At 39.8% G+C, this 24,275-nt stretch overlaps 1 protein-coding gene across 4 annotated transcripts; it reads right to left on the bottom strand.

The window, feature by feature from the left end:
- Positions 1 to 445: 445 nt before the first annotated feature.
- On the bottom strand, positions 446 to 22,963 carry LOC18427538 (putative potassium transporter 12). 4 transcript variants are annotated; one of them, XM_088849966.1, is made up of 10 exons: positions 22,215 to 22,963; positions 5,916 to 6,270; positions 4,936 to 5,164; positions 4,470 to 4,718; positions 4,297 to 4,347; positions 3,671 to 3,931; positions 3,007 to 3,059; positions 2,782 to 2,896; positions 2,394 to 2,648; positions 446 to 1,865 (listed from the first exon to the last, which is right to left on the bottom strand). In XM_088849966.1, exons 3-10 carry the CDS (start codon positions 5,006 to 5,008, stop codon positions 760 to 762), a joined length of 2,163 nt encoding a protein of 720 aa, XP_088706092.1. In that variant the 5' UTR covers positions 5,009 to 5,164; positions 5,916 to 6,270; positions 22,215 to 22,963; the 3' UTR covers positions 446 to 759. The 4 variants fall into 4 exon arrangements, 3 of the variants coding, with proteins under 3 accessions (XP_088706092.1, XP_006836636.1, XP_088706091.1); XR_016042995.1 differs by lacking the exon at positions 5,916 to 6,270 and having other exon boundaries at positions 2,745 to 2,896; XM_006836573.4 differs by lacking the exon at positions 5,916 to 6,270.
- Positions 22,964 to 24,275: the final 1,312 nt, after the last annotated feature.

The following is a 24,275-nucleotide window of genomic DNA, read 5'->3' as shown; positions in this document are numbered from 1 at the left end:
GTATTCCCACCCCACATCCATCATTTATGCAGTGGGTGGATGAGTTGTTGGCAACCTTTATGATCACCTTGTGTTTTTTGTGAGACCAGTTGTTTAACTCTACTGCCCATGAAATGAACATCAAAATGAATTTTAGGTAAGAGTACATGAATACCAAAAAATGATTCCAATTCTTTCAATAAAATACAACCCTTGAAGTGCCCTAATCATTGACCAAAATAACCACTATATCTATAGAATAGGAGCACAGTCCATCTTTTCTAGATAAGAAACAAGAAGCTTTGAAAACCCATGAATTTTCTTTGTTATCCATGATCATCATATACCTACATTCACTTACTATTTTACTCAAATTAACCAACCCCATGAAAGTGTATTTTGAGAAAACAAACTGTACTCTAGGTAATCATATTTCCTAAGGAAATTGTGCAATCACAGATCCAGCTTGTCAATCTAACATATCATAAGGAATACAAAATATCCGAGACAAGAAGTAAGAGCTGCCAACCATTTGATTGCAACCGATTTACAAATGCTGCACTAGTTTCCTTTTTGGTTAATTATAAATTAATAGCCTTTAGGTTGCAACAAGAAACACATTCAAGTGAGCTACAGACTCAAGCCCCAAAATGTTCAAAACACAGCTCCATACTAAGAGGCAATACCCAAGATGTTAAATTTAGTTTCATAACCACCAAATTTGAATCGGAACCATGAATGTGATGCCATTTATGTTTATGTTAAGACATTTATCTTGTATCATACCATGTATGTCATGCCAACCTGGATGATGTTCATGTGAGGCACAGTCATGTTGGCGGTCCCAGCCCTGCAATTCTTCCTCATGAAAGAATAGAAATAGTTTATCACAAGCTTCTTAAAAAACCACGAGTCCTTCCTTGCCCTCACATCCCCATGTGCCAGCAAATAGGTGATCCCTGAGTCCCTCGCCTCCTTTAAAGCCGATAACTCATATTCGAGTCCTGGGTCCTCATCCAAGGTCGGTATCACAGTAGTTGGTAAAGATGGTCCCGACCCAAACCCATGCCCAAGACCCACTCGAGCAATCGATGAGCCCACTTCAAGCCCATAATCTTCAGCCACCGATGAGCCTCCATCAAACCCACTAGTACCCATCAAAGGAACCCAAAGCTCATTGCCTTCACTTCTAGGTCTAATATCATGACTGCCAACCGAACTCTCACTCTCTAAATCAATCTCCACCCTCCCGCTCTCTAGAGCGAGTTCCTGAGCCTCCCTTCTGAGGAACTTCTCCAAGCTCTCCATCAAGAGTTGCTCAAACGAAAGATGATCCTCTTTCCTCACATCCTTGTAACCATAACGTGCAATGCACCGAAACATATGGTAGTCCTTAGGGCAAACCCGCCTAAAAAGGAATCTCTCCTCTTGAGGGACTACAGGCACTGGAACATATTTTATGCAAACAAAGATTACTGTAGAGTGCACAGCTGGTAGGCTCACTAAGAATTGACCAAATATAGAGGGAATTCCTTGAACCAATTCATTGTACAAGAGCCCAAGACCAGGGACTCTGACTGTGCCTAAGGTCGAGCCGAGGTCGAGCATGAAGTCCATAGAGATCTTATCACGCACTTCACTTTGATACTTGAGTACGCTCCCATAGTTCCAGGTGTACATAATGCATAGGAAGCATGATGCAAAGGCAAGGGGAAGCCAACCACCTTCCTTGATCTTGGTTAGGACCGCAGATAAATATATGAGCTCGACAGTCCCAAATATGATTGGGAAGCATAGGGCTAGGAATAGGTTCGTTTGCCATATTAGAAGCATAACCAATGTAACCAATGTTGTGCTCACAAGCATTACACCTACCTCAGCTATCCCTGCAAGCAAGAAGGCAACACTTAAGTAAATCCCAATTCAAATGATCAAGACAGAGACTGTTGATAGCTAAAGTTGAGTTTGGACACAATAAGAGTGATGATTTCTTGCGTTTCCTTTTCTCGGAGAGGCAGGGTGGCTGGGGTTTCTGTGGGGATCTCTGGCAGGGCATTGATTTGAACAAAAGAGTGCAGGGCATGTAGTTAACAAAGAATGAACAACCATCTTATAGTTACACAAATGGAAAGCATGCTATAATCTAAAGGATCATTGAAAATCAGTGTCCATTAGAATTATCAGCACTGATCAAGGAAGCATGGGACCCACCAATGGGTGGGGTGTCTCCCGTTCAGAAGGGCACGACACTCTCTCCATTACAGTACCTTATTTCAATATGAGGTGACAACCCAATGGACTACAGTAAAAAAATCATAGTCCAATGGATACAGCATACCTTCCCCAGGAAAAACCTTTTTTTTTTCTTTTTCTACAAGTACCAGAGTAACGTGAAAAGATCAAATTCTACTTGCCATATGCGTTGGCAATGTCAGTTGTGTTTCTGAAACTGGCTACCACAACTATGCACATAATCATCAAGAACCAGTTGATCACAGGAATATAGATCTGACCCATGAACTTCTTGGAAGTGTGTACTATCTTCAACCTAGGAAAGCAGCCAAGAGCCATAGACTGCTTTATGCATGAGAAGGTCGCCGATATCATAGCTTGACTTGCAATCATAGCAGCAAGTGTGGCTATTACGAAGACAGGCCAGAAAAAACCATCTTCACATGATAACACATAAAACAAACAGTTAAAACAATAGCCCATATACCAGGTAAATTCTTCTATTACCAATAGAAATTTACTAGCATTATAACCTGGCTCTATACTTTAGGGCTAAAGTTGAAGCTCCACCTGGGACACAATCGTAGAATATCCTCTCCGCTGACAATGGGTGTTTAATGAGATATGCTGCTTGACCCATGTAAGCTAGAAGCAGACAGGGGAACACCACACATGTGAAGGCAATCTGCAAATACCAAATAAACTCAACTTGGTGGTAAACTGTGTACACAGTTTTGTTAAAAATTGCATGCATGGATTGAATGGCCACTAGAAATTGGAAAGGATTCCACTTGCCTGGATAGATAATACAGTAAAATGACCCAAATCAGCAAACATGGCTTCGGCCCCTGAAAATCATGGCAGATGCCATCAATATCACCTTAGATCCCACTGACATGCAACTTTCAAGGTTCTTCAAAAATAGTAACAAATCAGGAAAAACCATCATTCAGTATTCAATCTCCTAAATCATTCAGGTCTCAATGACAACAAGAGAGTAAAGCACTAATAGCTGGTACTAAATTGTATGCATATAATCACTTATTCAAGATAGTGTTAGGATATTCCATGCATTAAAAGAATCAATTCCTATAAAAGAATCAATTCCTATAGATCATACATTAAAGCTTTCAAACGATAAATAGGATGTACATTGACATACAGATGCAGAAATCCAGGTGACTTGAAGAGGTTGTAACTTGTAAGCAATGAAAGCACAGCATAAATTTGCATTTCATAAATGCAACTTAGTGTTAGGATGTTCCATGCATTAAAAGAATCAATTCCAATAGAACATAGATTAAAGCTTTCAAACGATAAATAGGATGCATATTGAAATACAGATGCAGAAATCCAGGTGACTTGAAGAGGTTGTAACCTGTAAGCAATGAAGAAAGCACAGCACAAATTTGCATTTCATAGATGCAATTTATGTTCTAAAAATTTATATTATTCATACCTGTTATGCACAAAACGCAGCCTCCCAGAGCCGACCATGCTTTTCTGCTGTTTCTTTTGAAAAATATATAAATGTAAGCTGGATTGAATGCTCTCAAAATAGTGATATCATACTTAACTATGTTGTATACTCCAATTGATCCCAGACAAAAGAACCATAGCGCCAATGCAGGGGCAAATGTGAAACCTACTTTGCCTGTACCAAACCTCTGTATGCTGAATAATAGCACAAGGATTATGATCGAGACTATCACGACAGCATCTGCCAATAACCGTTTGGTAAGACATTGGAAATATATCGAAAACATACTGAAAAGGGAATGGATACTATGCTTCAATAAACTATTGAAAATAATAGTCTACTGGGGTCATCCCTGTCGATGAGATGATGGACACTGACGGAAAGGGTACAGGGCTCGCCAGAATAGCCCATGAGCTGAAGGTGGGTTATATTATCTTCTCCATCACTGTCTGTCATTTCATTCCATGGTGAAGACCCCAATGGATTTTGGTTTACTCGATTATCGTAGACATAAACTACCACAAGTAATCAGCAGATATGAAATCAGTATTTATTTGTTTCATACTCAATGTAACCAATTTTCAAGAAGTCACAAGAGAGATCACCTGCATCAAAACCAGGAATTTCACCTTGTAAGCCACTCACCGCCGACATCACTACAGAAAAGAAGACAAAGATGAAGTTCCTCAATGAGATTGACAAGTTTTCGATAAATATTGATTTCCAAAATCATAAGCTAATAAAATAAACAAATAAATAAATGAAAATTTTAGGAGACCTGACATGGCTGGAGTCAGAATACCATCCCCAATTATCATGGAAGTTCCCATAAGAACCAACAGCAACAGAAGAGTTTTTAAGGAAGGTTTATTTTCCAATTTCTCTTTGATATTCAAGGCCCTTTCCAACTCGGGAGTGGGTAGCCTTAGCTTGAAACTTGATATATGTTCATCAGCAGGCTGACGATTTGGAAGAAGATTCACTTTCGCATACCGACATATCAAGGAATACAAGGCAAAAGTGCCTCCTGCACCAGCAAGAATCAAAATTTCAGGCTCTACTAGAATCAATCAATTGGTATCCCATTGTCTTTTTTTGGGGTAAATATTGGTACGCAATTGTCAGATGTATGAATTTAGACAAAAAATTCATATCTGGTATTTCTTTCAGATTAAATGAAACACCAAAGACAGTTGATTTCATCATTACAAAGCAATTTAAAGGCAAACTTACTGGTTCCTTACCTTCACCACTGTCATTAGCTTTGAGCACTATGAACACATATTTCGCAAAAGGAAGAAGAGCAATTGTATACATGACTAGTGATAATGCTCCTAAGACATCATCATCTCCATTTATGGGCACCTTGCTGAACACATCGCTGAAGACATACAAAGGACTTGTCCCCAAATCACCATAAACCACACCAAGGGTTTGAAATGCCAAAGCAAGGGTATGCCAAGACAACACTTCCTGTGATGTAATAGGAACATAAGGGACATACATAAGAGTAGGTATCAATAATCAAGTTTCCTGTATAAAAGGTATGCACATGATCAAGCAAATGAACAAATAAATTAGTGGATAATAAGTTCGCAGCTTTATAAAAATCAACTAACTCAAAAGCTATAGATGTCAAGCTTCCAGTATAGATATTATTGCCTTCTTACGCATGCTGGGTCCGTTTGAAAATATATAACCCCTCATCTCAGAGGTTTGCTTGCCTACATAAAATGTGTTGAAAGCTTGTTTCTACTTTTTTTAACCATAGATTTTCTTTAGGTTCATCATCAGATTACTTTTTAAGTTTTAACTACTACGCTTTATTTCTTGTTTCACTGCCGGTGCTCAATGGTTCTTCCCTAAATTGCTAGTGTTGAAAGGAGACCCACTATAGGAAAGTAGATCTGTTGATAAACATGCATCACATAACAAGCGCCATTTGTGGGTGGTAAACATCCCACCAACCATCATAGAAAATTATGTGGGGTTTCCCTCCACTGGTGGTAACCTGAGGATATAAGCTTGAGAAGATAGCTGTATGTCAAATCATCACTTCATACTTTGAATAGCAAGGATAATGTCTCTTTACTTCAACAGTATTTCTTTTTGGGAATGTTGGAGCAATTGCATTCATTGGCATTTTAAGAGATTGTAAAGTATGGGAAAGAAATTCTTAAGACCAGTGAGAAACTGTGATTCTACTAATGTGGAAGCATCTAACCTCTTAGCCAGCTTGACAGTCTTCCTTGGAACTCTCACTGGATCATCGATAGTAGATTTGGGTTGGCTTAAGATCATCACATGGACCCCAAAAAGCGTACAGTTTTGTAGGGAGATTACCTGATCTTATGGAGAACCTTCCAACCTTAGTTTCACCAAGTGCAGCTGCTTTCCACAATTTACCGAAAAAAGAAGGTGTAACTTCCCATCACATTCTTAGAAAGTCCCATCACGTTCTTAGAGAGGCCAACGTCTTGAATTATGTAGCTAATGAGAGCAGATGTTCTAGACCAAGGAGATTTCTTCCTTCATGGCTAACTTGGTTTACTCCCACTTTAATCTCTTCTTGCTTGCTCCTTTTTAATCATTATCATTTATGGTGCACATCTTTGTCAGTCTGCACTCTCAAGGATGATTTTGACATATACTTTTTTCATGTAACTGAATAAAAATTATATACATCTTTGACTTGATGAACGGTTACTTACAAAGAGAAAAAGCAAAAAAATATACCTATAGCCAATGATGCACATTCTCGGCATGAGTCAAATTCATTTGTGTTTCATTTGGGAATTTCTCAAGATAATGCCACAATAATTTGGTAGCATGGGAGATTAAGAAAGGTATAAGAGGCAAGCATATTAGAATATGACATACCAAAGTGCAAAATCACATAGATAAAAGGCACAAAGCTCACATAAGAAAATTCATGTAAAGATGCCAAAGATATATGTGTACCACAGAAGCACATGAATAAATTATCCCAGGGGCAGATCCACCTAAAGGATGTTTAGGTGCATAACGTGAATCCATCCAAGAAGTTTAATATTGGTAATTAATATGTGCATCAGTCATTGTAAGTGAATGGGGATTTTGTCATTATATAACACCTCTGAGCCCATCAGTCCCAATATTGTAGATCCAATACAAAAGAAGAGACTTGTAATAATGCAAGGTTATTAGGGAAGGGATGTTTTCCCGCAATCATAGAAGGTTCCCTTGCTCTAAATCTCTCCCTCGCTTTTCTTCTATCCCTTTGGGCTCTATTCAGCATGGTATCAAAGCATTCATAGACGAAAAGCAGATCCTCTTCAACTATAGGATTCTCAAAGAAGAATTGTCTTTTCCAATCTCTTATTGATGAAGCCACCGCAAATTCATATTAAAAAACCCTATATCAAGAAAGTTTGAGACAAGATTTTAGGAGGCATCCATACAGAAAAAAAATCACATTTTTTGTTAAGTTTGTGAAATATCAGACCAATCTATGCTGGTCAATACAATCTAGTTGAATCTGTCTTTCTTACAGTGAACAGTTTAACCGCACCATTTTGTGAGATATTTTTGTCTATTAGGTTAGTCAGAGCGTCCAACTCAGTCAGTTCTCAGGATTTTTATCTCCATACTTTGGGACATATTAATATTCCATTGGATTCATCTGGGAGTATCTCTACCATTCATCCCATAAGCTGATAAAAGGTCTTCTAACACTTCCATGGACACCGATATCAAAGCTCAACTATGCCTTAAAAATCTTTCATTTCAAGAATTTTACAATGACTAAGAGGCTTGGAGGGATACATTGATGGAACCATAAGTGAACCAACATTAGATGGCAAGGAGTAGAGAGCCTTAGAAGTAGAAAGAAACCAGAATCATTGCATGGGACTTGAACTTGTTTCAAGTCTCCATGGCAACAAAATGAACACAATAAATGACCAGAAAAGAAATATGGAACTTCCACAAGCAAATTTATAATTTAAAATACTACATAGGAGCGATTGGCTAAAATAATAGTTCTGTATAAATAGTTCTGTATAATAAAAGAGCTTTATGCCCAAAGGAAGCAGTTACTCAAAAATGAAGACAAAACAACCTAATACACATCTCTAATGAGACTGAGACTCCTATACCCCTATAAAGACAACTTCATATGATTGGGAATTCTCTAGCGCGCTCATGACTAGGAATTGGCACCAGACATTTAACACGCAAGCCTTTAGAAAATCACAGCTTTCTGAATGTGTGGTGTGCGAGAATCTTATCAATAATAGACATAGTTCAATGTACGTCCACTTATTATCTTGGTAAGCATTCAGCATAACATTATATGTTGGTTCCAGTCAGTAGGACTCTGTCACTTATGCATTGTGTTTCCTAATACATTCTGAGATAGGCTAGTTGTTTTGAAATAGGTCGAGGACTGTTAATTGTCAAAATTAAGCGTTCTAAAATAACTTCATTTATGAAAATTTTATTATGGACCATTCTGACCTGTATTGTCATGGGACATCTTGACATGTCATGATCAATGGATAAGATCACGCTATTTAGTATGGTCCCTCATGACCACATGATGTTTTCTCTACTTTATTTCACATTATGTGGGGAGTTCTAGTACATGCCAATTAATGAGGTTGATACATAAATAATATGCGTATTTATGTTACATGACAAGTGGATGTTTTTCACATGACATGTAATATATTTATCATGAGATACATGCCTGGCTCACCTTTTTGTGCAGTCAAAAAGGTCCCTTCTCTTTAGTACATGCCATTTAATAAGGTTGACACATATCTAATATGCGTATTTATGTTACATAACATGTGGATGTTGATTTTCACATGACATGTAATATATTTTATCATGAACTACATGTCTTGCTCACCTTTTTGTACAGTTAAAAAGGTCCATTCTCTTTCTCATATGATTGTGTTTTTTTCTCTCTACTTGAAGCCTTCTGAAATTTTCAATAGAATCATCATAAGAGTGATATTGACTATTGAGTTGATACTGAGTCCAATATCCCTGTGATGATCATTTGCATGGCATACATCCATGTGATATTGAGACCAATATCTCATTGGAACATTCTCCATTAATCCTATTTTATCAGCAATATATATACCATAGAAATCTCAAGTTTATTTTTTATTTTATTGAAAAAAAATTAACGATGAGAAAAAACTAACCTCAATTTCAGATCAAGTTGATGCTTATTTTCATTTTACCGACTTGACAAAATATTGGTATGGAAAGCTGTGATGTGCAACTTAGAAACTCAAGAAATGTAAGCACCAAATTGCTTGTATCTTGGCAATGTGCTCACCAGGACCGATGGCATCTCGGGAATTTCATCGAGTTTGGGGACATTCAATACTTTGAAGAAGGCAAGAAAATCTCATGCTCCAATTCCCTTATAATTGGATTTTCACTATTTGATATCTTCACTTCGATCGAACTAACATTGGGATTCCTAAGAAACCGTAGTGAAGTGTAGATTTATGTACCCCTCGTATATGCCAATTCAAAACCCTATTCGAACTAAATTAACATGTGGTTTCAACACTCAGTCCAACATCGGTCAAGGGGAGACTCTACAGAAATTTTATCTCACAAGAAATTAAAAAAGAGGAAAAGAACGAAAATAAAGCACCAAAGCCTAAAGGAACTCAATACAAAGGAAAGAAACTGCTTACATGCTATTTTTGGGGCAAAACTGGTCATGTGCAAAAGTTATACATGCGTCAGAAAAAGCAATATCCTAAAGCTATGTGACCAAAGAAAAAACTAATTGCTATGATCTCCGAGGTAAATCTAGTGGGGCCAATTATAGAATGGTGGGTGGACTCTAGAGCCACCAGAAATGACTCCTAAGAGGAGCTTGTTTAGTGCTTTACAAAATGGTGGTGGATGATATTGTCCTTTTCACAGGCAATACTTTTTCTACCAAAGTAGTCAGTAAAGGAGATTGTGAGTTTCATAAGTCCCTTGAGACAAAATTTCGACATAGTCTCCACTTGACCAATGTCAAATTAGCTTGAACAGAGAGTTGAATCCACTTGTTGACCCAATCTGAACAGAGTTTTAAATCAAGATATAAGGGATATAAAAATTTACACTTCCTCTGGTTTCCATAAAATTTGAATATCAGCATATATCAAAGTGATGAAATCTACGTGTCAATCCGGTTTTCGACAAATTCCATATATCAGAGAGAGATAAATGATGAAGTCAAATACTGAAAACCCAATCTTAAAGGAAATTGGAGGCACAAGATTTTTTGGCTTTCTTCAAAGTTTTGAATGCCCCTGACTAGGTGAAAAGCCGTTATACAATTAGTCTCAGTGAGCAACATCAAGGATAGAACCAATTGGGTAATACACTTCTTGAGTTTCAGAGTTTCACACCTAAGTCTCATTTAAAATTGCTACTTTTTGTACAAATATTCACATAATTGGGTAATACACTTCTTGAGTTTCTGAGTTCATGTCTCTCTGGATAGTCTTCACACATAGTAGCAAAAGGCTAGCACAATATTTTGTATCTCTCCCCTGGCTTGCGTGTAAAAATGTTTCAAGTTTAGTGGGGCGTTAGTCACTCTATCTCTCTATAGTGTGTGCAAGAACCAAAGGATCAGTCCCCCCTCCCATTGCATAAATGGGAAATTTATACAATTTTTTTATGACAAGCATGGTTGTTGTACCTATCCAAAACCAAGTGATTAGAACCACTTCTTTAACGTGATAGTTACATAAGATACATTCCATTTTGAGTTTCAATTCAAAACGCCCTAAATGACTGTAATGATAAGCTTCAATCCACTGTTTGAAATTTGTACTTGAACATGAAACCACATTGATTTGTCTCAATCCATCCAAAGAAAATTAAGGAATGGGCGGTTATCTGGATCCACTGTAGGTCAAGCCAGGATGCAGTATGAGCATGTCTAATTCAAATTAATGTCGCTTTCTAATGGTGGATCCTTTTGATCTAAGATTTATCATGATGATAGAGGACTCAAAGACGAATCCAATAGTCCAAGTTTCACCTCAAATGGATAAGTAATGAGGGAGATATGCCCCATCAAAGTCGACCCCTTTCAGCTGCAGATTTTTACAAGCGATCTGACTATTGTGGGGCCAACCACTTTCACCTCAGGGAATAATGGACCCTGGGAGTTAGATACTCTTGTAGAGAGGCTCATGAATAATACCTTAACAAAATTTGGTGCATAAACTCCTTGTATTCCGGGAGATATTATAGACTGGAGGTCAAACTTTTGCACAGTTTTATGACTATTGTTCCAGTTCCAAACACTTTCACATGGAAGATCCATAAAGTACTGCCCTAACCCCCACCCCCCCCCAAATGGGTGATAGGGAATTGAGTTAGGAATCTAGTGATCACACCATAGAGATTGGAAGAAAACTTGATTTTGACCAAATGTCATCCTACGTGCTTGGCAGCTGGTGAAAATAAGCCTTGGCTACCGTTGAAGAGTCAAATCACCTCCAATCGAGCTAAACCTTTGGGATGAGGGTTATCACGCCTCAAATATGATTGTCCCATAGATTTTACATCAATCTCTATGTACCGTGAGGGGACCAGCGGTCAAGGCATATCATGTGACTGATAAATTGGGAGATATATCAGATGATATCCACTTTGTACAATTCTTAGATGTGAGGCATATAAGGACTTGTTATAACTATATGCAAAGTTCCATCTCATTCTAACATGAGTTGATGACATTTCACATAGACTGGCTGTCAAACTCCTCTTGACAAATGGTGATCTTCAAGACATACCAAATTGTATCGGCGTATAGGGCTTGGGAATATATGTCCCAAAATCTGGAACCAAATTGAGATAGTTTGATATGGTATTTATTATTGACAATCATTAAGATGTATATGGTGACCAGTCATTAGGGCTCTCAGAGCATATCAGGGCCCTAGATGGCATGTCCTAACTCTATTACACCACATTCATGATGTTTGAACTGTATTCTGTAGATATTCTTGAAAATTGTGTCCATTGTCCTTATATGTGACCCCACCATCTCTCAAGCAATAAGCTTGGTGACTGCTGGGCGGGGTTTACTTCATAAAGAGATTATACAAAACATCATGTGGTCCTGAAGGACCATAATGGTAATACCCATAAACGTTACCATATCAAGATGTAATTCCATGACTATACAGGTTTACTCAACAAAAGTTTCATTGATAAAGTTTAATTTTGAAAATTAAGAGTCCCCCGCCTGTTTTGAAACAACTAGCTCTCTCATAATATGTTAAGAAAGATAATGCATAAGTGAAGGTATCCTATAGATTTGAACCTACACATAGTGACAGTGAGTGGACAACCCTTGGACAACATCCATTGTTGATTAGTCTTCCACATACCAAATGCTCTTTCAACGCCGTCAGTTTATAAAGGTTTGCACGTAAAAAGCTCAACACCAATTCCCAGTTTCCATAAAAACTACAGAAAATACCCAATTCTCATACGAAGCACCCTCTACTCCCACACTCATAGAGGTGCATCCATGGAGGATGCCTGCAATGCGAGACCCCCGCTTAGGCTTTACGTCATCTAGGCCAATAGACTCATTACAAGCATAGCTCAGCTTCTTTATTCATTGGTCACGAATGAGGCAATAATTTACATCAAAAAAGCAACTTTTTCTCCTTTGAACCTTGGACTTGGGATCTCCTTGGCCTCAGGTAGGGTTCTAATCGCTCTGTGGCTTGTTACCTATGCGTCTCAATCCCATCCCTCCATCTCAAGAAATTGTCTCAACTGACTATGCTTCATGCGAATATGTCCTGACTCACCATCATAAATTGGACTCGTAGTTCGGTACAATGCAACTTCACAATCACAATGTATTGAGACTGCAGTCATGGGCCCTTGACCAAGTAGTCCATCTACCAACATGTTCCTTAGCCACTCAGCTTCTCTACTCGCTGCCTACAAGGCAATCAACTCCAATCCAAGGCAATAAACTCCGATTCCACAGAGGATCTAGTGATACATGTCTGCTTCTTAGAGCCCCATGCAACAGCATAGTTCTATCTTCCGTAATCTTAAATTCCAAGTAACGATAGTCTAGATACTTCATTCTTCTATCATCCTCATCTTTGTATCTTGCTTCCAGCCTCCTGGAGGTCCTTGGCAGCCGGCATATTAGAATAACAATCAAATATAAACTATACCTTGAAGAGATTTGGCTCAACGCTCTGTTCATGAACATAAATGACAAGGATGCTGATTGGAAAGCAGTGATAGGTAGCAATGTAGCCATATTCTTTGGTTCACCACCCACCGATCACATGCTACATCTACGACTAAAGTACTTAATGTAGACACATGATAAAGAGGATGCCCAGTAAGCATCATTCTCCTCCTACAACATGCTGATCAACCCATCTCACTATCCTCTATCCACCTAAACTACAATCATGGCTACCTTGGATCCTGGCTTGTTATGGCTACTTTTCAAGCAACTAAGATTGAGTGTTAAAAGAATGCAATGCAGAAGAATCACAAATGTTGCAAGACAAGGACACTTGGGATCTGTTCAAACTCCTGCCTCGTAAATAAATCATTTATTTATAAACAAATGATGGAAGCAAGATAAGATGCTTAACACAATTAAGGCCCCTCTGCTTCCACAAGGTTATCAACAGGAGTATGACCCTTTTTTTTTTTTTTTGAGAAAAGTTAGCTTTATATAAATAAATAGTAAAATTATACATACAAGGTGTGGTAAAAGGCACCCCACAAGCTGGGTGCTCAGATTACAAGAAAAGAGCTAGAAATAAGAGGGAAATAAAAAAAAACAAACTCTAAGAAAGTTTAAGCATAAAAAGGAAGAATCCATGAGAAGAGGAGCTAGTGAGAAGAGGGAGGAGAAGAGGAGAGAGGATGGAAAGGAAATAGAGAACAGAAGAGAGAAAGGAGATGAGCGAGGAAGAGTGAGAGTGAAAATCTGGCTAGGTAGATTTGCCTCTTCCAAGTACCTTAAGATTCGTGCCACGACCCCAAAAGAAAGGGGAGAACAGGCTTTGAAAAGCCAAACAAAAATATTCTTATAAAAAAAAAAAAAAAGTCAAACAGAAACATATTTTTTTTTCCTTTTTTTTCCGTCTTCAACTTCTTCTTTTTTTCTTTTTGTTTCTTTATTTTTTCTGTCATTTCTTCTTTTCTTTTTCCTTCCTTTTTTTTTTTTTTGGAGATAGAAGAGAGGGAAGAGGAAGAGGGGGGTATGGGGAGGCATCAGGAGTTGGCCAGGCTAGTACTGTGGGCCGAGAGAGCACCTTCCTTAGCGAGATTATCAGCAATTAATTAGCTTCCCAGTGAATATGTATATGCTTGAAAGAAATAGATGGTAGCGAGCTGCACCTGAAGGCTATCAGATCAAAAATAGATGAGAGGCGCCAAGGAGGTTGTGTGAGGCTAAAGGCCCAAAGGATGACATTGTTGGAGTCTGCCTCAACCTGTACACTTGAGAAATGTGCCGCAAGTTGTGTGGCTCTGGAGCCCTTCAAGTAAAGCAATAGCTTCAAATGTGGTTGAGTCAAAAATACCCAACGGTCCCAAGAAAGAGATGAAAACCCCATCTGAATTGGCTAAAGTGCCACCAAATCCAAAGGGGCCGGAGATCCTTAGAAAGGAACCATCAGTGTTGATTTTGCGGACCGCTTGTGGGAGAGGGACCCACACTGCCCTAGAATGGGATAAGGGAGGAACAAGGAGGTAGAGGAAGAGAGTCCTAGTTGGCCCAGTTTTGAGTTAAGGAAAGGAAGTAATAAGCCGGGATGTTTTTAGCCCAAAATGAGACTAATACCAAGATTCAAACAAAGGAGACTGTGTCTAGCTAAACCGAGGAAAGTTCTTGCGGTCCTTTCTAGCCATATAGACCACACAAGAGCCAGAATTGAAATACCTACTTTTATAGCTCTAACTGAAAAAAAGCCTTGATTGTTTTTTTACACTCTGACAGGATAAACTGGGCCCTAAAGGGACCTCGGCTTCGGCGCTTTCTCGGTGACACTTCTTACTTATCTCGATTTAACACGTGAAACTGGCTTCCTCTTGGGTCCACGCACCACAGTTTGCTACCATGTTTATGGAAAGGAGGGGAGAAAAGAAAAGAGAAAGTTGAGGAATGGAGGCGGGGGTTACCCAATGGAGACCCAAAATTCAGAGAAGGGATGACCACAGAGAAAAAGAAAACTCACAATGGAGGAAAAGGTGGGGGAATGTTTCCTCTTCCTGGAGGAAGAGGATGCAGCGATTTGGAAAAGAAAGGCCATGCCTCTGAAGCTAATCAAGCATTAAAATCTTGCCTTCAGTGAGGATCCAAGTGAAAGCTTGGACTTTGAGGGGAGTGGGAATAGACCAAATTTTATTAAGGATGGGGAATGGGTCTGATAATGGGGGCAGCAAGGAGTAGGAGGAGACCGTGAAGGTCCCAGTTGGGTTGGGGGCCCAGATGAGGCAGTCTTCTCCTGAGAGGGGAGAGAAGAAAGGAGAAAGCAAGAGGAGGAGAGAATTGAAATTGTTAATTTCAGACTCTTGGAGATTTCGCCTAAAGATTGGGGTCCACACCAAAGATGAGACCCTTCGCTCCACATCTCTAGCAACTGTGGCATCTTGATTAGCAGCTAAGAGAATGTGGGAGGTGAAAAGTTGTTTTAGAGAATAATCTCCAAGCCAAAATCTAACTTTGTGCCTATTCCCTATCCTAAACCTAAGGAAACCACTATATGCAGATTTGATAGAGGAGATGGACTTCTAGGCCCCAGAGGCACAAAGTAAAGGAGAAGAAGGGAGCCAACCATTTTCTCTAAGATCATATTTAGCCAATATGACTTTTTTCCAAAGTAAAGGATGTGGGGAACTGAACCTAAGGATGTGGGGAACTGAACCTCCACCACCATTTGCCAAGGAGGGAAGAGTTCATGTGGATCAATTTCTTGGTACCAAAGCCCCCTTGCTTTTTGGAGGTACAAATCTTATCCCAAGCAACCAAGTGGAATTTATGGCCCTCGAAATCCCCATTCCACAAGAAATCCCTCATAATTTTTTCCAGCCGATTAGCAATGGACACATGGATACTAAAGAGGGACATCTGGAAAATAGGGATGTTAGCTAGGGTTGCTTTAATAAGGGTAATCCTACAGTCCAGGGACAGGAATCTACCTTTCTAATTGACTAGCTTCCACAAGAATTTCTCGATGATTTTGTCCCAAGGAATTTTTCTAGGTTTACTTAAGCATAGAGGAAGGCCCAAGTAAAAGGAGGGAAAATGATCTATGGCACCCCAATTGCTCAGCCAGTGATGCAAGATCTTGGTCTTAGACCCTAACTCCCAGCATTTTTGTCTTGGACATATTGACTTTCATCCCAGTGGAGATTTCGAAGCATCTAAGAAAGAGCCAAAGTTTATCCAGTTGGATGGGATCAGCCCCACCAAATATAAGTGTCGTCAACATAAAGGAGGTGAGAAATTTAGGGGCCTTTAGAGGAGAAACGGAATATAGAGAGGATCCCAAGATGATACAGCCTACTGATGGATCTAGAAAAAATCTCTCCTATGCAAGTGAAGAGAAAGGGGGAAAGGGGGTCTTCTTGGCGAAGCCCCTTAGAAGATTGAAAGAAGCCTACACGGGATCCATTGATGATTATGGACGAGTTACAAGCCTTAATCCAAGATCTCCATTTGGGATCAAACCCCATGCAGGCCTGAATTTCATCAAGGATATGCCAATCAACCCGATCATAGGCCCTCTCCCAATCCAGTTTGATGACTAACCCTGGACTCCTAGAAGTTTGTCTAGAATGAATGGCTTCGTGTGCCACTAAGGAACCATCAAGAATCTACATATTGGCAACGAAGGCCGATTGTTCCGAGGATATCACATAGCGTAGCACTTTTTGGAGTCTAGTAGTGAGGATCTTGAAGGAGGAATTATGGAGACTTATAGGGCGAAAGTCTCTCACTTTTTTGGCCCCTTCAAACTTAGGAATGAGGGAGATGAAAGTACAGTTTAAAGTTGTGTTTATGCGACCTCTATGGTGGAATTCATTAAAGAAGGCGATAAGGTATGGGGCCAAAGTATCCTAGAAATCTTGGAAAACAACAATTGGGAAACCATCGGGGTCAGGGGCTTTATCCCTAGCAAGTTGGAAGACCGCATCACGCATTTCATCTTTAGTGAAAGGTCTTTCAAGGCACGATGCATCTTCCTGGGAAAGGTTAATAAAGGAGATTACCTAAGGAAGGTTTAGGTCTAAGGGGAACGGAGAAGAGATTCCTAAAATATCTAATGAATATCCTGTTTAAATGGTCAAGTTGGGAGAAGGAACGATCCTTAACAAAGATGAGAGTAATATCGTTGCCTCTTCTCCTGAAACTAGTGGTTTTATGGAAGAAGGCAGTATTCATATCCCCAACTTTAAGCTACTTGATCTTGGATCTCTGGTACCAATACATTTCCTCTTGTTTGAGGAGATGAAAGGGGGAAGAGCTCTGGATTGTTCAAGGGCATCTAGGAAATGGATTTGGGTGGAATAGGCCTGAATTTGTTGCCTAAAGTTACCCGGGGTACACTACGACTCCATTGTTTAATAGATGTCTTAAGAAGCTGAAGTTTTTTGGAGAATCTGAAGCCTACCCAACCCGTAACCGAAAAGAAAGACCACCAGTTCCTAACAAGATGTGGGAAGGAAGGCTCCTCCAATTCGAAGAGCTCCAACATAAAAGGCTTATTAACCCTCTAAATGGGGTTAGTGTCTAAAAGAATTGGTTTATGGTCAGAGGTAATTTTGGGAAGGGCGGAAGAGTGGGTAATAAGGAAAGAGGATTTCTTGGAAACAAGGAACCTATTAATTTTAGTCATGGACAGGTGTGGTGGCATGTTTGGACCAAGTGAAGGAAGCTCCTAATAGAAGAATGTCAAGGAGATGGTTACTATCAATAAAATTTGTGAAGGCTCTCATGGACACAGTTATGTGTTCTCCAGAGCTTTTCTCATGGGTCCACCTAACCACATCAAAATCCCCACCTATAACCCAAGGTATAATAGGAGCCAGAGCCTCATACCGCAATTCAAGGCCAAAGCTCAAGACATCTCGTGGGACAATTAGGCCCATAGATGAAGGAGGTTTTAAGCATGGCACTATCAAAAATCCTATGGCAAAGAATGTTGATAGAGAATTCTTTAATGGAGTAGGAGAGAGCCTGAAAAAAATTGGGTTCCACAGAACCCAAATGCATCCCAAGGATCTAGAGGAGTCCTTTGCGATCCAGGAATATAGCTTCCTCCCCAAATTTCCCTAATCATGAGAGGCTGAGGAGCAGGGAGTTTGGTTTCAAAGAGAGCTAAAAAATCGGGGTGGGCTATGGCTCATCGCAAGGGATCGGATTCCACTGCATTTGGCAGGGCTTCTGAGCCCCTCAATATTCCAACAAAGGATCTTCATTGGGCAGATTTGGGAAGGGAGAGAGGTATTCCTGTTAAACCTTCTCTTCTTAGGGCGATGAGAGAAGGAGGCTAAAAGGGGAACATACTGAGGTATAGGGGAAGGGATATAATAGTTTATATCAGAGCAAATACTAGCAAGTTCTCTAAAGCCTTTAGGAAGTTTAGGAGAGGGGCCAACCTAAGGTGCGCCTGCCTCCGCTCTGAGGCATCTATGAGGTCGGAGATACTTCCGTCATAAGCAAGGCCCATCATCTGGATCATCTAACCCATGTGAGGTTCTCCCAGGTCGATCCTCATTAGTTATTGGGAATCCATTGAGGTAGGGTCGTAAGGAATTGAATGTCAAAGTTGAAGTCTTCTTTAGCACCTGAGGAGGTCGTGGATCTGGAGCCTCCATTAGAGTTGGGAGCAGGGAAGTTGAATGAGGATGAGGCAAGGGGTTCTCAGAAGGAAGAGTCTGCAAATAAATAGGTGTAAGGATTGGGGGCAAAGAATAGGATAGAGCTTGCGAGGAGAGGTTTTGTGAGGAGAACTCTAATGGAGGGATGAAGGGGGGAATCCTACCTACTGAGGAGTTGTACACATTTAATGCCAAACGCATCTCCAAGGGGAGAGGAACTAGAGTGTGTAAATCTGAGGGTTCCCGTGCCACTGGGGTTTGGAGTGGGGTCGCAAAAGTGTTGGAGAGGATAGGGGAAATGGGGGAAGATTCTAAGAAGATATAGAGGGGAAGGGGACCAAGCCCGGAAGAAGGGTGGGCTGAAAAAGCTGCACTGTGAGCGTAACTGGGAGGGGGTATTGTTGAAATAGAGGGATGCGCCAGATTAGGTTCCTTGGAGGCTCGGCCAGGGCGGATGAGTTGCAGTTTGTGTCTAGGAGGCATCTTAGGGGAGGGAGGAGGAGGAGGGAGAGGGAGTGTAGAAGGCTGGTAGGGTAGAGAAGAGGATGGAGGTAGAAGGGTGGTCGGTGTGACCTAGTGTCCATTGTAGACCACCAGTTGGACGTTGTGGTATGCTTCTGGTGGAAACCCATGGTGGGTTGGAGGGGTTACAACTCGAGTAGGAGAAGGGACGTCAAGAGAAGTGTAAGAGGAGATAAAAGAAGCCTGAGGGGAAGGAGTAAAGGAGGTAGGCGAAGGGGTGGCGGTTCCTTCGTAGGGAACAAGTTTTGAGGAGGGAAATGAAGAGACAAGGCAGGATGTGGAGGCTAGTAGGGCGATGCGGACAGCTGGCAGGGGACTTTGATAGGTGATGCGGACCACGTGGCTAGCCACGAGGACAGAGGGGGAGGAGTGGATTGAGTGTGCACATAGGGAAAGGACAATGCATTAAATATTTGTTGAGCTATCGAGGAAAAAGGCGGCACATGCTGAGAAGGCACATCGGGGTCAATAAATGAGGGTATGGTTTGAAGAGCGAAGGGGTCTACCCGAGGAGAGGATAAATTTAATGAAGCCTGAGAAGGGAGAGGGGGTGATGACAAGTATGGGGAAGAATTAAATGTAGGCAAAGTTGGAGAGCAACAAGTGGAAGGCACGACCAAGCATGTGAAGGACCCAAATCAAAGGTGATGATGGACTGATAAGATCGAGGTACAACGAGTGAATCCCGATAAGAGAAGGCAGTACGAGGAGGTGAGGACCTTCGATAGGATCTTGGAACTCTAGATCATGGCAGTCCGGAGGGAAGCAAGGAACTGGACCACTCAAATGGGCCAGATTTTGGTCCGCATGAGGGTGGCTATGCTTTTTGTGAACCACCATGATCCACCCTTCGTGGTCAGCAAGAGGGGAGTCATGGCGAATGGGAGCTGAGGAACCCTTAATCGAAATCTTGACCAAAAAATAATGGCCACTGAAGTGTAACAGAAGAGTTGAGGAAATCGAGTCTTTTTGGGACGAATCCACCAAAATGATAACCTGGAGCCCAAGAGATATCAAATGAACAGTGATGAACTCCCCACAGTAATTACCAATAACTTTGAAGACCTGTTGAGTCCACAGATGAACAGAGATACCTTCTATGGCTAACCAAAGTTTAGTTTTCTTCACTGCATCCATAGATTCCTCTCATTTCCTCAGTGTTAAACAGCCCCCACGGAAGTGAAAGTTGTTCCTAGAAAGATTAGCCAGAGAGTGGAATTGTGAGACTAGGTAACTCCCGTTATGCAGGAGCCTACATGAAAGATGACCCAGCCTAAAGGTGTTTTGGAGCCATTTGTGATGCTTTTTAGGTCGTTCCTTTGGGCTACAAAATCATCACACAATAATGTGAGCCGCTCTTGAATTTCAGCGAAATTGGAGAGCCAAACATGGGGGACAGTTCACACAGAAGACTTGCAGATTAGGATGGATGGATTTTATAGTGGTATTAGGGTTAGAAGGGAGAGTAGGTCAGGAGGGGTTGGGATTTTTGTTGCTACGACCTCAACGAAAGATTTGGAGACAGTGACCTCCTTTACAGGTGAATGAGTTGGGCGGTCAGCCTAAGTTTTAGAAGAAGAGTAGATAAGTTTATAGTAAATGTCATATAGAGGAGGAGGTTTGACGCGAGCTGCGGCCTGAGGTTTAGAAGAAGAGTAGATAAGTACATGGTAAACGTCATATAGAGGAGGAGGTTTGACATGAGCTGCCTTAGGAGGCGGCTTGTCTGGGAGCATGGCTGCCGTAAATCTTCAAAGGGACTCATATTTTCCTGAACCATGCAAAAGCTTCAATGACGCTGCTAAGTCTTCAATGTTGTATGTTGTAAAGTGGCCTCTACTAAGGGCCTTCAAGAAGCCGAACAACAGCTTCAACCAGCATGGATCTTCTAATGAGCTATTGTCTATTGGAGTATGACCCATGTTATGAGAAGCCTTTAGGCAAAATCATCAAAAATTTTGCTGCCTTACCATTCTCTACATATAAGGTTTAGGATTTAAGATGGATGTTGAAATGAATTCCTCCTTGACAAAATCAAGGAGGACCTTTACATGAGGCAATCCCCAAGTCATCATTCCCATCCTCCACTCAGTTTACAGGGTCAAGAATGCGTTATGTGGTCTTAAACAAGCTTCTCATGCTTGATTCAAGAAATTTTGACATTATATCGATGGTTGGTATCATCAAAATGCTAGTGCTTACTCCCTTATTACATAAGAAACAAAGGGGGGGGAGTGTCCTTACTTCTTAGTTCTCACTACTTTATTACCCGTTGGAGCTACCATTAAATAGAAACCCTTATGATTCATACCAATTATAAAAGAGTTTACGACCCTTTCAAGTGTAGAACCAAATATTGGGGAAATAGCAGGAGCTGTGTCATGATGGGAGTCTACGAGGCAACAAGCCTTCAGCAATTTGCCATGAAATGCCAACCATGGGAGTGGTATAAACACTCCAAAGAGAAAAGTATAGCCTTTTGAGCTGATATATGAATTGTCAAAATATCTAAACCATCTAGGCATATCAGAACTTTCAATTTTGCATAATTGTTCGTGGTGGACCCACCAGTTGATAGAAATACCAAACCAAGTAGTCTGCTTTCCTAGAAATGCACTCCCCTTAAAATGCCATCATGTTAAACATGTCAAAAGGAGCCATAAATTTCAGCAAAGACTAAATGGAATATTAAAAATATTATATTTGGGGATTTCCCCTCTAACCTAGACTAAGGCATTGTTAATATAACAAACTAACTATATAGTGGAACCATTTTCATATAGAAATGTTTAAATTGTATGTGAAATTCCATTAAAGAATATCGCCATTATATAAAAAGTTTCTTCAATTAATCAGGGTTTTGCAACATTGATAACAACACATACTTTCAATTCACTCAGAAGAAATTGAATACCAATATATATTCCTAACACTAGTTTTAAAAAATAAAACATGTCTTCCAACAACCTTAGTAGTATAATAAAGCACCACCACTTATTTTAAATGTCCGTTCAAAATGAAGCAATTAAAGAGAGAAAATTGTAGAAACGGTATGATTTCTACAAGAAGAGAAGTGAAAGGACATGGGGAAAACCTTGGAATGATGGCCATGAGCATCAGAAATCTCCATGGCTTCAACATCCAAAGAATCTAATCTCTTTGGTTTCTTGGTGAGCCTTCTTCTAACTGTTCCAAGCTCTTCATTTGTCAAAACCTGGTCCTCTACAGACCACGGCGGCGACTCAGAATCGACCTCGCTCCCATCCACCCATCTCGACTCAGAAGATAACAACCTGTAACTATCCTCGCTTCCTTCCTCCATTCTTCAATAAACCCAAAATCCCAATCCAGAGATTAGCTTTAAAGGGAAAACAACCACACCTGGTTTCTCTCTCGGAACCACTTCACTTTCTCTCTCTAATTATCTCGGAATAGGCTTAGGCATAACGAATAATTAGACCCAATTGGTTTCTCTCTGTTATTGTTTCACAAAAAATCAAAATCCCCAATTCGGCGAAGGATGGCAAAGTAAACAACCCAACGACCTTTAGTCTTTCTCACTCTAAGCATATCTGAAAGATCTTCCAAAGGATAAGCCATTGAACCCGAGTTGGATTCACTCCATTGTTTCTGAGAACTCAAACACCCAACTAGGAAAACGAGGCAATTTTGCAGTAAAAAGAACCACGTTTCTTTCTCGCTCTAACCGTCAATGAATCGCCAGTCACATGGTAAGCCATTGGACACAAGCTCGAAAACAGCCATGTTTCAGAAACCCGTGATCCATGAGTTCATTAGCCATGATTGGAGAGAAACTGAGCTGAAACAGGTTCAACTCTGCGAGAGAAAGAGCGAGAGAGAGAAAAGGGGGATTTTTTTTTAAGGGAAAATACGCAGGCTTTTATGAGGGAATTAATGCCCCGGTACATCACGACTTTGCGAACAGTGACCGGTAGTTGTGTCCTTGCGTTTAATTCAAAAATTACCCAAACTGTCCGCGGTTGGGCGATATTTTGGAGGTAAATTCGCAATAAAGTATTACCCAAAAGATTTTATACCTCCGCCAGAGTATACTGTCTGTTTACTCTCTAAGCTAAAAGCACCTAATCTAAAGCCATTTTAGGAACCCTAGTTTTGGTCACGTAAAGGATCAACGGACAATATATATTTCTAAAGGAAAAGTATATAATAAAATTATTTATGTTTGATATAAAGTAATCACAATTAATTTTGATCATTAAATGTAAAATTAAGTGGCTGTATTTATTTCATTGACCAAACTTAAAATTCAAAATAAATTATCTCGAACTTTATGACACACCAAGCTACCTTCTTGTATCAGATAAAAATGGTCTCATTGTATGTAATCCCATTGCTAAATGGGACTCTATGTGTACTTGAAAGGGTAGCATATTAAACATTGAACATACCATCTAATTTTTGTGAGATTTAAGTGTCAAAGAACTTGAAAATCAAAATTTTCTTTTTTATTAATTCTTAGGGAGATCATATAATTTTGAACTAAAACTATCTTCCCAAATAGGACTTGATCAGAGGGAGTAGATGTATAACCTCCACAAACATATATGAACTACACCACTTAAGTGAACAACAGGCCTTTGGTTAATTTTCACCGTCCATGATCAAAAACAAACGGTAGTGCACTACACCCATATTGAATTCAATTGTTGAATAGCTGAATTCAAAGTATTTTCGATTGTTCAACAACCAAAACTAAGGTTAATTTTGGTTTTTGAATAATCAAAAATTTTAAATTTTTTATTCTTTCAAATAATTTTGTCTCTTATGCGTCTGTATATCCTCTCTCTCTATATTACATAGGTAAAAATAGTTTTTTTATTCTCTCTCTTCCCTTTACTCAAGATCTTTTTTTTGGTAAATTTATAGTCCTTGAGATTTTTTCTACATTTAGGTGCTCAAATTAGTTGTTTCCTTTTATTTTATCGGATAACTACGACTTCAAAGAGGTAGAAAGAGAATATGCCACAAGATTGCTCTAATCTTCTAATCTCACGGTAATATGACTACTTAGAATGTTATTTTTGATAAAAAAAATGTCTAAAATTAAAAAAAAAAAAGATATGGACGAGATATATAAAAGTTGAAAAAAAAATTTAAATAAATAAAAATTAAA

Source organism: Amborella trichopoda, chromosome 10 (assembly GCF_054954075.1).
Source record: "Amborella trichopoda isolate Santa Cruz 75 chromosome 10, AtrichopodaSantaCruz75HAP2 v2.0, whole genome shotgun sequence".
Classification (NCBI taxonomy): Eukaryota; Viridiplantae; Streptophyta; class Magnoliopsida; order Amborellales; family Amborellaceae; genus Amborella; species Amborella trichopoda.
Note: the sequence above shows the minus strand (reverse complement) of the source record. Positions and strands in the feature narration are given on the sequence as shown.

What these genes read in the sequence shown, in the direction of transcription:
- LOC18427538 (XM_006836573.4), bottom strand. Translation starts at nt 22,442, where the DNA reads ATGGAGGAAGGAAGCGAGGATAGTTACAGGTTGTTATCTTCTGAGTCG. An exon ending in CTCATGGCCATCATTCCAAG is followed by an intron (nt 5,165 to 22,214) that starts GTTTTCCCCATG and finishes ATTACATCACAG; the next exon opens with GAAGTGTTGTCTTGGCATAC. An exon ending in AGCTAATGACAGTGGTGAAG is followed by an intron (nt 4,719 to 4,935) that starts GTAAGGAACCAG and finishes TTGCTGGTGCAG; the next exon opens with GAGGCACTTTTGCCTTGTAT.